Consider the following 16,081-nt stretch of genomic DNA (forward strand, 5'->3'; position numbering starts at 1 on the left):
GGGATTGAGTTAAAGGAAATTAAAAATAGAAAAGAAAAAGACTAAATTAATCTACACCACGAAGTTACAGGCGTTGTAATCCTTCTGGGTACCTGTCCTAGGTGCAGGTACAGTATTACACTGTCTGATCGTCGTAGACGACCAATCACAGCCATGTACACGACTAATTAAAATTTTCTGAATAAATATTTGCATATGGCAGTGTAAATCAATAAAACTATAGGTATGTAGTTTTACTTCGTTGTATTTTATGAAAAACAAGCTGAAATATCTGGTTAAACATTCATTTATCGAAGTAAATTAATATTAGTTAGTTATTAATTAAAAAGTATGGTGCTGCGGAATGAATTGTAATAATTCCTATCACATGATAGATCTTGACAAATTCCTTGTATGAAATAGGGATGTTATTGTCTTATTATTAAATACCTTAAGACATGTCTCAAAATTTTTTCAGATGTCTGACCTTTGGAAGACCTATAGAGTGACTATATCATGTGTCCGTATCATTAATAATCATAATATAAATATATATTTAGAAGATTTGAAACCTATTTTTTATTGTTTTATATACAGTAGTTAGTTTAATATTTTACATACTAATATATTTCGTGCCGAATATTTAGCATTTCTTATTTGTTCTAAGATTCTTGGGGCAAATCTCAAGTACATAACCTGTGTATAATATCTAAAGATATCTTATCATGGAATGTAATGTTAAAATAATACCTCAAGCAAAATTATTTATATAGCAGGTATTTCACACTTATTTATAATAATTAAGGTTAATTTTATGAGTAAAAAAAACTAATAAATAAGCTAGATATATATTCAATTTTATTTGTGTTTGTTTATGTTCTTTGATAAATGACATGGATTCTGTCCGCGTTACTTTTTGACATTGTTATTATTATTTTTAACTCGAGCTGAAGGGTTAAACTAATCATACTATTATTAGTGGATTTAAATAGTAAGTGAACTGGATCAGTGTGAGACTGACCAAAGAAGATAACTGAAGTTGTAATGAGGGTGTATTAACATGATTGGATGTGTTTGGTGAGGGAGCAGCAGTAGGGAAGCCAAGCCCTTAATGTGTGTAAATGGGAGGGCCAGTTTTGAGGGTGTTTTTTTTATGGTCTAAGTCATGGACATTTCGTAAGTGAAGAAATGTGCTGTGAAAAGCAGCTTCAAACATAGGTTGGATGGATATACAGGTATGAGTGATAGGGGTTGGGTTTAAATGGGACTGCCCAGTATGGGCCAATAAACCCTCTGCAGTTTCCTCCATTCTTATGTTCTTTAGGACATAAAAAAATCCCATGTTCGCATCAACTCATCTGTCATGTATTCTTACCTGGTAGACTTTCTCTTTTTTTTTTAAGTGCAATTACAGAGTATATCAGAACTAGATGGAGGTACGAGTAAATTTAGAAGTAATGACATTGTCTGGGCTTTGTTTTGAGAATGACTGGTGCTAGATAAACATGACAACACAGTGCTGTTATTGTTTCATGAACCACTGGGATATATCATCATTTACATTAATTAATGGGTAAGATTTTACTATAACTACCATAAGTATTTTGATGTTTAGTTTCGAGATAGTAAATTTTAAGTTTTGGTCATCCTTGTACTTAGACTTGCAGACAATATTTTTTTCTGATGGTTTGCATTGTGTTATGAACTATTTAGACATTTATTTCTATCGGAAATAACTAGCTTTGAGTTACTACCCCCCCCCCCCTCCCCTTTACTGATGTATGTTAAGCTAACCTTATAACTCATCACACCCTAACCTAACCTAACCTATAATCTGTATTTTCTTATGCAATCGAAAAAAAATTTGCGACAGAAATCCTGTAGAGATAATGTGTCTTTTTGTTTAAAGTACTTAATCCCATAGTTAACCCATAGTTAGAATCTTAAAGTTCCCCAGATGACCAAAACCGAAATAATACCAATATTGTTTGGAATGTTTATACTGTACAATGAAATTTGTTGTATGGGCAGCTAATATCCATTGAATTAGTTTATGTGCTTAGTAATATTTATATATTCAAAATAGTATTACTGTATTGCACAATAATGCACAATTAATTATCTAATAATATTTATTTACCGAGCCGATCAGTCGTGAAGGTTGGACAACTACAGTTGGCTGAATCCCGCTGGGAAGGTCACCCCAACCAGTGATGTCACAACCAATCACAGTCATGTGACTTTTTAGCAACTTAAACCCTTATTTTTTATGCTTTTTGGCACAATTTATTTAAAATATCATTATCATAGTGAATTTAAGCATTTTCTTTACCCATTGACCTGCCATCTTAGGAAAAAATTCTGGCCGTCAACTCGTCCATTACCTTTATTTTTCTTATATTGTTTTCATCCAACACAATCTCTCAAACATTATGGAGAGATTAATTGAAAGCAAGCCTATCAGTGGCCAAGAGGATAAATAAAAGTAACCAGAGCACAAAATTTTTCCTGAAATTACTGTGGCACAAATTTTTCAGGTGATTTCAGATGGCATCTGCACAAGCAGGAAAACAAGAATAAGAAAGTTGTAATTCCTCCACTATTTTACTGATATGCAAGAGGTATGAAAGAAGTTTCTTATATAGAAATTTTGTCTAAGTTGCACCTTTTCAAGTTGGTGTCATAAAATATTACCTACTTCTTGCCTCAAGGATAAGCCATATTAGATGGAGAAATTGTTGTCAAAACGTTCACTGGCAAGTTATTCCAAGAGTTCACAACTCTTCTCCTAAAGAATCATTGTGGCAGTTTTCTGCACTTGTGACTTTTTTTAACTTGAGACTGTGACCCCAAGTGGGACAGCCACTGTAATTATTTAATGACCATTTTTATCCACAAAATATTTTTTAGTAAAAAAAACAGTTGGATGTGGGTGATACAGGATTTAATAAAAATTCTATACTGTATACCCCAACTCCAGATGAAATTTTGTACATTACAGTACAGAGTTTGTTTCATTCAATATTCATATTTGATCACCAAAAATATGGTGAACAGTTACATATTCATTTTCATCAGTACAGAACAGTACTACAGTAAATGTATTCCATGATTTCAGCTTTTTTCTTCAACTTGAAAAATTGCATCAGTAGCTAATTTGCTAAAATATCAGAGTAATGTATAATAATGAGAGGTTGAAGATGATTTTGACAAATACAAATGCACCATTCAGTTTCCCCATATCCTGAAACCTTCTCTATAATTTGACACTTGGTGCAGATAACATCCAATGTTTTCTTCTGCAGTTGACCGAGAATGAGATGTGTGATGGAGCTCTGCCTGGTGACGACACTCAGGAGTGTCTAGCAATGAAGCTAGGAAATGAAGCTTCCAGCAATACGTCAATTTTCTCGACAGAGCCCAAAGTTGTGAGTCATTTTGGAAAAAATATTTTTACTCCCTATTTCTTAACATACCCAGTATGATTGAAAATTAACTGGCATTGTTAACAATCAGTTTATTGAACAATACTACAACTGTACTATATTAGTGTCACCCATACTCAGGTTCTTTTGAAATTTTTTGTAATACTACATGTACTGTTTATGATGTTTTCAATGACCTCCACAGAACTCCAAGGATACAGACAGATTATTGCACTATCAAGTTGTACTTGAAGAAGAGACTGCAGACACAATCCTCATGAAAGATTGGCTGATCATAGAATCCAGCTCGAGTGAAGATGATGAGCCAGTTAATGATGGACCTGTTTTACAAGAATCCTTTCCCAAGACAGCAGCTCCATCCAGAACACCTAGCACTGGCCTAGTGCAGGTATCACCAACTTCAGCTACCAATGAAGCTATCAAAACAGAGAAGAGTAACTTTCCTGCTCAGTCTAATGCACTTGAACTATCAGTAAATTCATCCTCTCTATCTGCCTTTGATGAAACTGAAAATATAAGGATTCCAGCTTCAAGTGTTGCTTCACCAGTAACTACAAAATCAAACGATACAGAATGTAATGATCTTGAAGCAGAGACAGATGATTCCAGCAGCTGCCCAATTGTAGCCTCAAAGGAAACAAATGATAATGTATCAGGTGCAGTAGTAAAGGCACAAGAGGTTGATGTTACACTGAAACCTGACACCATTGTCTCTAAACCACGCAATACAGTGCCAAACAAAATGTTATCCCCTACAGAGTCTGTTATTGATATTTCAACTACTGATGAGGATGTGATTATTGTTTCTGATGATGAAGATAATGATGTCATTTTTGTTGAGTCTCAAACTGATAACCGTGTGCGTGTTGTTGATGAAATGAAATCTAGGTTTCCAGCATACAAAAGATTGTACTTGAGAAACCTTCCACCTCCTGATGTCTTGCCAGATGACCTCGTGAGTGAACTCCTCTCTGCCTGTGGTACATCTTTGTTGTGGCAGCGGTCTCAGGATGATAAAAGAAGCGGTAAGTTTTCACAAGTCTATATGGCTCATTCTAGCCAAATGTATAGGATAGATTACTTTTGCCAGTTTCTCTAGTCATTAAATGGTATTTGACTGAATTCAGATAGTTTCATTAGTTTATGTAGTGAAGAGTATGGAGGGTATACAGCACAATATTTTATAAAGGGTGTAATGGCATGATTTATTTGAAGTAAGTTACGGATATAGAAATGGAATTTTGAGGAGATTGGGTTTCATTTATTTTCCTTTTTCATACTCAGGTCTTTTATTACTATAATGCAAGGGTGGCCAGAATCAGGAGCAAACACATATGTTGATTCTTCCTTATGTAATATCATTCATTTGTTCCTAAAATAGATACAAGTGAATAAACAGAAAATGGTGTTAAAGAATATACAGTGGGGTATGCTATAACGAATCTAATTGGTTCTAGAACCTTGTTCGTTATAGCATTCGTTCGTTATCGGATTAATCCGTTCCAGGTTCCAAATACTGTACAACCACTTAACACTGAAAAATACAATATAAAATTGTAAAAATTGTAAAAAAGTGCTTAAATATGCATCTAAACCCCTGAAATAAAGAATATCATTAATACTTGTAATAAAAAAACAATAAATTAGTAAAAAAAAAAAAAATGTTTGTTGTAGGAGTTTCGTTCGTGATAGCATTCTCAATTTTATAGGTAAAACCGTTTGTTTTAGGAATATTCGTAGTAGGATCCGTTCGTTATAGCATACCCTACTGTATGTGCATATTTCTAGCTACAGGTAATTCAGATCTCATGAAGACTAGGAATGCCAATTATTGCACCTGATGATTAAACAAACTTCAGTAATGTCAACTTAACCTAACCCCACCTTCAGTATTAGTGTGTTTAATCATCAGGTGAAATAATCAGGGTTCCCTAATCTTCATGAGATCCGGTAATTCACTACCATAAAACTAACAAGGGTTTGAAAATGAACTGATGTGGATGTAAAGAATGATGGTACTGTAATGTAGTATCATGAAGACTTATAAAGAAATGAACCATAATATTTTTTGCTTCTACAACAGGCTACGGAGTGTGTTATATGGAAACAACAGAGGCAGCAGTACAAGTGGTGCATGTGTTACATGACTCCATTATTAACAAGCATAGAATTCAGGTCCTTCCTGACTCCCACACTTGCCCATCTCACTCTTCTGGTAAGTTACAAAAGAAAAACCAACACTGAGATGTTGGTATGAGAAAAAGTGGTGTGAACCCAGTGATACTCCAGTACACTCATCCAGTAGTACTAATGTGAGGTCAAGTAGACCCTCTTCCTTGCATAAATGTTACTGTGCAGTACTGTACAGTTTGTTCCTTACCAGAGATTTTTTTTTATACTGTACCAGATTTTAATACAGGTACTGTATTTTGTCTCTGCAGTCTGTTGCAGAAGGGGTTATATTATACAGTATTAGAATACATGTATGGTACAATACTAAAATTCTTTTCAGTATGAAAGAAGTTCCTTACTTCACGACTGAATTTTTTGTAGAGCTTCAAAGTTATTAACTTTATCATTTGCTCTTAATTCCATTATTAAATGTTTTAAATTCGGAGAGGCTGGGCTTTTCCAGTTTAACTCCTTACAAAATTTTTACATATAGCACATACAGAGCTGATTAGTTCCATGAAAGCTAATTACAGTACCAAATTGGTTTTGACATCCATTTATTGACCTGCTTGCTTCAAACACAAGATTGTCAAATCATATATAATGTTTCCTTGATGCTGATCCCCATTAAAAGGTTGTCCTTTCATTGACACCAGAATTTTTTTTTTTTTATGTCTGATCTCAGAGAAACTTTGATTTTCATTTGATCACCTTTGATATACACCTTATGCTCTTCTTGAGGTGCGAGACCCAGAACTTAAGACATACAAATGCCCCACCTTCTGTAAAGAGGACAGTACAATATATGATGACATCTTTCTTGAATATGTTAAGGGAACACTTGAATTATTCTGCTCCCCTTATATAATATTTATCTTACTGAGAATACATAGTTGATCAAGACATATTTACACCATTACACTGCTTAACTGTTTTTATATCAGTTATAAGTTTCATCACTTAAGAAAAAGGTCGTGTAAATACCATTACCCTAAACAGATTGTGCGGACGTCCCAATTTCATCTAACTTACACGACTCCAGTAGTGGTTATGACATGTCCTTAAATTCAGTGTCCATCAAGACTGTCACTGACATCTGCAAATCAAGAAACATAGATTTCACTCCTCCCGTCTACTTATCTCAACCAAGTGAGACTACTTCAAGTGAGTATCGAAATGATTTCTTCTTAATATTCTTCATAAAAAGTTGCAGGTTCCTCATTAATACTTTTGGATTAATTACAATACAGTACAGTACATGTATTTATTTTTTTGCAGTGTGTGAAGAACACCATACACAACAACAAAGTCATGGATCAGCAGATATAACTTGTTTAACATCAGCTAAGGAAGATCTATCTCAAGAAAGAGAGACTTCACAAAATATGGTAAGAGAAATTTCACATCATTCGAACAAAACAGAAACTAGGAAAAGTTCTATGGAAAATATAAATCCAATGGAACTAGCAGTGCATCAATCACCAACAGAAAATTTGTCAGTGCAGAGAACACCTTCTACTATAGGACAAAAATCCCAACACACAACACCTGTAATAGAAGAAACATTATCTGCCACCTCCTTAGAACAACATTCTCCTCTGAAGTTTGTTTTGATAAAAAATTCAGAAGGAAAATTTTCAATGAAAGAAGCAAAAGAAATTACAAATGCAGGACGAAGAATAGAAGGTACAATATCTTCTAAACAACAGACAGCAGATGACACATCTACTGTACAGGAAATTCCAACTTTGAAGATGAAAAAGCAACAATCACAGGATGGGAAATTTACAATAAAAAGTAAGAAAAAAGAAAAGGTTGAAAAGATGCACAGTAAAAAATATGCAGCAAAGCACATACCAAGTGTAAAGGTGAAAATTAAACCAAGTCAACATAAAAAATTGACACAAATTGTCCCTTTGTGTAGACAAAAATTTTCTTTCAAACACACACAGCACTGTATCCCAACTACAAAAGCTGCCCCGGCAGACTCAACAGCTTCTGAAGTTGCATTTCAAGAATCACCATCTGTGAAGACCGCAATTCAAGAATCACACGTGGATAACTCTACACCACCACCTAAAACAAATGCAGGAGTAACCCAGTTGCTACCTCAAACCAAGACACCCCAGCCCATAGATATTCCAGTGACACAGACATCATCTGTTTTGGTACCATTAAGTCATGCATTGCTAACCAAGGATTCCAGAAGTCATGTTTTGCCAAGTAAAGGCTCAACCAATAATACAACACCAGTAAAAGCTCCAGCTACTAATGAATTGCAATTTAAAGCTTCGGGTGTAAATAAATCACCAATTAATTTTCTAGACAATCATCTAGATCAGACACATGTTCAAAATATATCACAAAGTATGGTACCTGTACATTCAACTTCTTCAATCACAGTATCAAAAGTACCAAGACACCAGGAGTTATCAACAGATCATCAACAAGATGTTCCATTTACTGAAACTAGGATACAAGAAAACATAACCACAGAAGATATGGATGATGATAATGAGTGTGATGCTCCTTCAAATAGAAAACAGGTTATTTTTGTTGAGAATAAAAGCAGGCACAGACAAAAGGATATTTTCGAAGATAGTAGTGAAAGTTACCCCCCTTCATTCACTGCTAACATTGATATTGTGAACACAGAGACAACTAACAAAGATACTTCAAAACAACAAAAAGTAACTGAACTGGTATTGTCTAAACCTTCAACATCATTAGAGGTAACGTCCTTCAGAGTTGTGGGCAACACTGTAATGACAAGTGGCCTTGATGAAAGTGTGGCAAAAACAGTTCCTGAGAATCTTGGTTCTTGTTGCGAGTCAAGAAACAAGCAGCTGGAGCTGCAGGAGAACACTTCAGTAGTAAAAAGATCACGAGTAAATTCTGGAGGTGACTATGCGAGTGTTCTAGTCTATCCATCTCCAGACTCTACTGTTTCTGATGGTGTAATCAGTGGAGGAGGAAAACATATGAGATTGTGGACACCATCACCTTCAAAACATATTTATTCAGAGTCTGTGAAAGTCGAAGGTCAAAGTGGACAAATTAAAGATGGTGACGAATGTGATAAAAAGCCGTTTGTTATTGAAGTTATGGAATTTTTAGTGAGAAAAGTAATCCATGTGTTGGGGAATCTAGGTTCCATAGTAGAAGGGTTGTTTATTAAATTAACAATTGACATCACAAATGGTAAAGATCCCCTTGCAGTTTTCCTGGACACAGACAATATTATTCTACTGGAACTCGTAATTCAAACATTTTCCTCAGAAATCCAAAAGAATGTATTTCCACCAGAAATCATGCTCCTAGTTCAGAAAGCACATGAAATGACCAAACAACTTCTGAAATTAGTGTGTGAGAAAAAACAAAATAAATATTTGGGACTTGATATAGACACTGTTGCTAGAGCTAGTGTTGGTAAATCTGCAGAAGATACTTTAACCTTTATTCGGCAAATGCTAAAATATGAAGGACATATGGAAATTAAAGATACAGATATTAAAAATATATTCATGGCTGTCACTGCAAAGCATTGTGAACTGGCATTAAAATGCATGGCATCAAACTCATCTGAGCATAATCATTTGGGGGAATTATCTGGTGATGGTGTTCTGTCTTCAGAATTACATCCCCCAAAAAATTTAAAATTAATATGCACTCCAGAGAAAACACAGAAGGAAACATGCAAAGAAACCTCCAATCCAGTTGATAATTCTACACCCAGAGAGACTTTAGGAGGAGAGACAAATGCAGCTTTAGCTACACTCTTATCTATGCTCCCATGTGCAAAAAAAGACGATGAACCTCGGAAAGCAGTAGATCTTTCTCAGCCTTTATCTCTGAAAAAAGGCAGAGATCCTAACTTGAATCAGTCGAACAATAGAGATATTGATGCATCAACACATACTGGTCAAAAGCGTTTTTCATCAATCCCTGGTCAGTATGGTGGAATACCTGAACTCCGAAGAAATAATCCAGCAATAGAGGAAACAAGACAAAATAGATATAATCTTAGTGATGACCTTGACCATTTTCAGAATCCTCCAACAGTAGAACATACAAGAATGCCATTGTCAGCAAGCAATTCTGATAATTGGTCTTTTGGAAAGTTTATTCAAACTAATGCCGAGTTTACAAGGGATATCTTGTCATCAACTAGCACAGAAAAGAGGGTACAAAGAAGCCCTTTGCATAAACAGGTGTTGGAAAGAAACAGGAACTCTGAAAAAGTTTCCAGCAATATTGATGATTTTCTCAGTCATATGAGAAAATGTACTGAAAAAGATCAGAATTGGAAAATGTGGCCTCCTGCAGAGAGATCGTTCATATTACCGGTACCTCATGAAACGATGGTTAGAGGCAAACAAATATCAGTTAAGGAAAGAGATCATAGATACCAAAAAATGGCAGTTAATCATGGAGATTCAGAACCAGGTACTTCTGGAGTATTTCAAAGTGTGAGTACAAGAGTAGCTGAACAAACAGGCGAAGGAGGAGTTAAGAAGAACGCAAATAGAAGTTGGAGTACCCCAAACAATATTGTGCACTCTAATCACTCTTTCCTTGATCATGCTTGTTCATCTAGATGTAAGCATTCAGAATATTATGACAATCATGAACAGCCAGAAAATTTATTATGCCACAAAAATAACTTGAACAGTACACACATTTCACACAGACAAAATCTGAAAAATGGAAAAAACTTACCTATGGATAGATATTTGCATCAGGATCATAATATAAATAATGAATCCAATAGTACAAGTGAAAAGTTGCCAACGTGTAAATCAGGTGCATCGGTTTTTTCAAAAGCACAGCAACCAATTGCTGGAGGTTCCAGAGGATGTGACCTGCAGGATTTAGAACTTGAGGACCTAGCTGCCCTCATGTTGAACTTTGATGCCCTAAGTGCAAAAGAGAAACACATGCTGATGAAACTTCTGGATGATCTAAAGAGAAGATCACCTGAGACTCACAGTATTTTATGTAAGATGATCATTAAGTAACAGTTTGAGTAACAAGTCCTTCAAATGTCTTCCTGCGGAGTAAAAGATTGTATAAGGATACTCTTCTGGTAGTTTCTATAGTATATATATGTACTGTGATAAGGTGTTTTATTTTCATACGTACACTAAAAAAATATCTTTAATGAGGGGTCCAATGAATTTTGAACTGAACATTTTACACGCAAGGCTATCAATGCGAGGTATGACTCCTTGGCCTTTATCAAAACCTTCATTCAGTGTTATTTTGTTTCGTACAAGAATTGTGTAGATATATTTATTTTTACCAAGTGTACCTAAAAATTTTATTGTACTAGTTATTGTAAGAAAAAAATTCTAACTTTGACTAAACAGTACAGGATAGTGGGTCAGGAAATGGCTGTGAACATTTATAAATACCATAGAAGACCTGGCCCAAGTCTGTCCTGGAAGTACTGTATTATAGTATTTATAGTTGAAAATATATACCCGTACATACAGTACCCAAATTCACTGTTGGAAAAATGAAGGCAGTCAACCACATTGGTGGCCATATTACCTCATTGTCTTTCAAAGGCTTAGTATAAAATATGCTGTACAGTATTGTCATTATCCCTAATGGTCCGTGAGGCCTTTGGAACTCCTTTTCTCTTTCATTGCACAGAACAATTGGTATAGAGCATTTCCGGGAATGAGAGATTTCCGGGTAGCAAGACAACTCTCAAAGCCAGGAAAAAAATCCCTCGCCCTCAAAATTTACGGAAATGGGGACTGATTTTCATTTCTAACCCGGTAAAAAAAACTCCCCCTCCCCATCTCCGGAATTTTCCGGATATTGGGGAAATTTTCTTATTTTCCAGAAAATGTGCCCCTCGGAAAATTGTTCCCAAAGCCGGGAATTTTCTTTGGGGATGATTTTCCGAGAAAATTTCAATTCCGGCTATCGGACAGTTTCAGTTAAGAGGATTTCTGGCTAACGGAGATATTACTGTATTCACTTGTTACGGATTCTCAGTGCACTGTCTGTATGTTGTCACCCATGTACACTCTTCCTATGTTTGTTTTAACTGCCCAATGAAAAAATTGTAGCTCTATTCATTGCTATGTATGGAACTTCATTTCCAGTTTCATGTTTTCTTGGTATTTATGCCACACCATATGTACCCTAACACCACATTCATAAAATTCATCTGATGCAAGGCATCTTCATCTACTAATTCTTACATGTCACCTTTACATTTTATTAGATTACACATAACACTCGCTTACGCAAAAAGTTAAAAAAATCTCGTAACCATGACAGAAGTCACATGGGACCACTCGTGAGGTCTGGTCACGTTTGATCTGTGGCCAATTTATCCCACAAGATATTTTTCTTTTTACATGATTTATGCATTACAGGCTTCTTTACTGTTTGGGCTTTAATATAAGTTGAAAAAAAAAAGACTACAGTACAGGTATACATTTTAGCTCCAAATAAAGAAATAAAATATATATCGGATATTCCTCACAAACCTATCAAGTTACGTACAGTATTAATGAGCTTTCCAATGGTGGGTTTGGAATTATGATATGACTAATTGTGGAAAGGGTGGGAGAGGAAATAAGGGGAGAAATACACCCTACCAGCATGGCTGATGGGAGGAAACTGATGGATTGAGGAACTCCACCTACGCTTTGGTACTTAATAATAATAATAGATATTCAGTAGAGTTCTTATGCCAGCACCATCTTTTTGGAAGCTACCTTTGCAAGATCATGCAATCACTTATGACATACAAAAATTTTACACAATTGTCTACTGGGCAATTTTTTTTTTTGGGGGGGCACGTATTTAAATGTTAATGATGAAATTTGTGTCACCAACACAAATTGTGCTACCTAATGATTTGCATCATGATGCATGAGAGTTAGACCAGACTGCTCAATTCAACCATCCTCTCTTCATGTGCCAACTCCATTTCTGTCATGCATTTTTTATTCCCTTTTGCATGCCGATACAGTACAGTATATACAGTATGATACCCAGGAAACATTGAAAATTTTTGCCCCTTTATCTGTCCATTTTAAACACATTTCACAAAGACCAGTAACAATTCACTAACATACCTGGAAAATATAACTCTCTAATACTGTACTGCACAATTAGGAGGATCAACTGTTAATTAGCTACCCTATTTTATTTTACCTTTAGAAACCATCCTAATACTAACCTAACCTCTTCAGGTAACCTGTATTCCTCCTTTAGTGAGTCTTGGCACTGCACATTATTAGGGACCCATCATGCTTTACTATAAACAGATGAACTGTACAGGTAATTCTCCCTATATACAGTATACACATATTCTTCCTTCATTACAAATAACTTGTTAACCCATTAGAAGGCAATTTATCCCTCAGGTATTTTATTCTGGCTAATGCCAGACAAATTTTTTCAGCTGAGAGAAACCTTTGCTCCCTATAGGGTTAAAACCTATCTCAATTAACAAAACCAATGGCCCCTCAACTACTCTTGCCCACCCATCATCCAAGTCTAAAAATGTAAGCATGAACTCCCACTGCTCCCCTGTTGGGTTCTGTAATGCTTTGCCTTCCACAGGATGTAAGAACATGCCCAAGAAACTAGCCCTTGTGCTGTATGTGGGTGAATCTGAAGAAGTTAGGTTAGTGACAGGGTGGATAATCTTAAGATGAAATAAGCTAGAAGTATATAATCTTCAAGCAATCCAATACAATCCCCAGGAAGTGTATGATGCTCCAACACAAGTACAGTTAGCTATATATACTGTACACATGTTGAGGTCTTGACCACCAAGATCACATGTAACCATAGTAAAGTACAGTACAGCACTTATGAATACGCAGCACAATTTTGAAATAGTTTTGAATAAAATCGAAAGTAACCAAAACTCTCTCAATCTGTATTATCATTATGAATCATGACAATACAGTACCTATATTCAGTACAGTATTGTTCTTTTTGTTCCTAGATTGAAAACTTGGTGATGACTTTATATTTTTTTTTTTAGGTTTATAACCCCTGGTGTACAGACTCCTCCACATTGTGAACAAAATCGTTTGGCATTAACCAAATAAATTTTTAAGTGGCATGACCATAGTGAAGGGGTTAAAGACAAATGATTGTAATGTTTATCATCATCTCAAATATTATTATTGTACTGTTGTTACATTATCAAATGCTCTTTTGTTTAAAAGAGAAATTTGTATTGTTTTTAATAAATTTATTTAGAAGCCCATGATATTTATTATTCTTTTGTGAATAATGTATAGCACAGTACTTACATTGTATACCATATGAAGCACAAATGTATTGGAGGCTATTTTTCCTGCAATGTGGGTCATATTTCTCCGAGTTATAACAGATTATTGATTGATATGTACATCTTATATAGAATATCCTCCTATAGATAATGGTGCAATCAAATTAGATTTATTGTTAGTAATTACCGAGAAAAATATTTTTAAGAGAGAAGTATAGGGTGTGGTTATGTTGTGGCCAATGATACAGGCATTTGTTTTTATGGGATAATGCAGAAATATTAATGGGCAAAGTTGAAAGTAGGAGGGCCAGGGGAAGGCAGAGACTGGGATGGATGAATTAAATTAAAAACTGGGTCCTCGGAGAGATACAAAATCTTGGGGGTTTGGAAAAAAAAAAAAAAGTCCTTAGATATGAGAATAGTACAGTACTGTACTCTGATTGATTGACTCCTAAATAATGTGCTCTCCATATATGCCCATATTTATTATACACAACTGGAAGCAAGAGTATGTACAATATGGTCAAAACTGATGGAATACTTATTAGTAAAATAGATATGTAAAATGAATACAGAAGTAAACATATATAAATTAAACTACTGTACATGTATATAAAACACTCGCCCTTCTTGTGTGTCACCTCTCTTTTGAGACTTGAGGGAGGGGAGAGGAGTTATTATCATTACTATCTTGAGTGGGAGGCCTATGCAGTCATCCTCTTACTAGGTGGCTGCCTCTCAGCCACAGCAATTTTTTTTATCAATCACTTTACACAAATAACACTCCCTGTTTTATACACAAATATTATTCACAAATTACTTAAGAACAAGAGTTTATTACCCTGTCAAAATTCTAACATTTATGAAGCCTTTAACCATTGGACTGCAGCCAATGTCTATTGACCCCAATGTAAATAAGACATTCCCCAATGAGACATTTAAATGTCTATGGTATTCCTGCATTTTTTTTTAGGCCAGCCACCACTGGTACACTCCCTGCTTCACTCCAGAAGCCTTTGTAGTTGTTTTAAGTAAGTTTGTAAGTGAATGAGGAAATGCAAGAGGAAATTATTGGCAGTACAATATCTGTAAAGGTAAAATAGCAAAGTAAAGAAATAAACACAACCCACTGACAACCTTATGGTAACACTGCCACCTACCAACACCCCAGTATCAGCAACTGCTGACCAACATCCAAACTTCAATTGGTAACACCAGGTCTCTGGCCATTATTGTGTTATTATAATGGAATTACGAGTGGAGAAAAACATCCATCAAACAAATTAGGTAAGTGAAGACGTTTCCCCTTTTTCTGTATTGTTGCCTATAAATTTAGAAAAAAGTTTGCTATTTTTGTAAGATTTAAAAAACCCAATTTCACTGGACAAATGCAGAATAGTCATATTTTCCAGGGCTGCAGCTTAAGAGTTAAGAAAAAAGAATACACCCTGATCATGAAACTAATAAATATGGGTTTACTTATCTAGGGACAGAAATTTCAATACAAAAGTAAACTACCCATTTAACGAGGAAAAAAAAAGGAGGGGGGTGGGGGACAGACCTGGCTGGGTATATTAAGCCCTGCTGAAGGTCTCCACAGCAATAACTATTTATTATATTCAAGCTATTAATTTAAAGCCTCAGATATACTGAAATATTTAACAACAACTTTTCACCTATAGATATGAATGTAAAACTATACAGGTATCCCTTGTTTAACGATTGGGATGCATTCCTGAAAAAACGATTGTTAAGCAAAATGATTGCTAAATAAGGGATAAGAAATATACTAAAAGAGGAAGTACAAAGAAGGAATAATATCCAAGGATAAGGTACGTAATTGCATAGCCAAGTCACTAGCTTGCCACCCACTAGCACTCAGTGCACGTGAGGCTGAGCTGTGAGCTATGTTACTGCTCAACTCATAATATCGGATAGATAAATGTAATTTTCTTTTACTGTTACATGCACACAACTGTTCATATAGAACATGCCAAAAAAAAATAATAATTATATATATATATATATATATATATATATATATATATATATATATATATATATATATATATATATATATATATATATATATATATATATATATATATATATATATATATATATCATAAGGTCAAAAACATAGTTATTAAACATTTCTTACGTGCTCAGCAGCTAACCCACAGAACGGGGAGAGGGAAGCAGTGGCAGA

General features: G+C 35.0%; 1 protein-coding gene across 2 annotated transcripts; it reads left to right on the plus strand.

Annotated features, from left to right (window-relative positions):
- The first annotated feature begins 900 nt into the window (after positions 1 to 900).
- Positions 901 to 13,846, plus strand: LOC121867488. Of its 2 annotated transcripts, none has more exons than XM_042367436.1 (6): positions 901 to 970; positions 3,285 to 3,407; positions 3,610 to 4,450; positions 5,509 to 5,640; positions 6,597 to 6,761; positions 6,876 to 13,846. In XM_042367436.1, the coding sequence occupies exons 2-6, from the start codon at positions 3,300 to 3,302 to the stop codon at positions 10,613 to 10,615; spliced, it is 4,986 nt and encodes a 1,661-aa protein (XP_042223370.1). In that variant the 5' UTR covers positions 901 to 970; positions 3,285 to 3,299; the 3' UTR covers positions 10,616 to 13,846. The 2 variants fall into 2 exon arrangements, with proteins under 2 accessions (XP_042223370.1, XP_042223369.1); XM_042367435.1 differs by lacking the exon at positions 901 to 970 and adding an exon at positions 2,129 to 2,600.
- Positions 13,847 to 16,081: the final 2,235 nt, after the last annotated feature.

Source organism: Homarus americanus, unplaced genomic scaffold (genome assembly GCF_018991925.1).
Source record: "Homarus americanus isolate GMGI-L3 unplaced genomic scaffold, GMGI_Hamer_2.0 scaffold23598, whole genome shotgun sequence".
Lineage (NCBI taxonomy): Eukaryota > Metazoa > Arthropoda > Malacostraca > Decapoda > Nephropidae > Homarus > Homarus americanus.

Coding starts and splice junctions, on each gene's coding strand:
- LOC121867488 (XM_042367435.1), top strand. Junction 3,408..3,609: donor TCTCGACAGAGCCCAAAGTT/GTGAGTCATTTT, acceptor TGACCTCCACAG/AACTCCAAGGATACAGACAG. Junction 6,762..6,875: donor ACCAAGTGAGACTACTTCAA/GTGAGTATCGAA, acceptor ATTTTTTTGCAG/TGTGTGAAGAACACCATACA.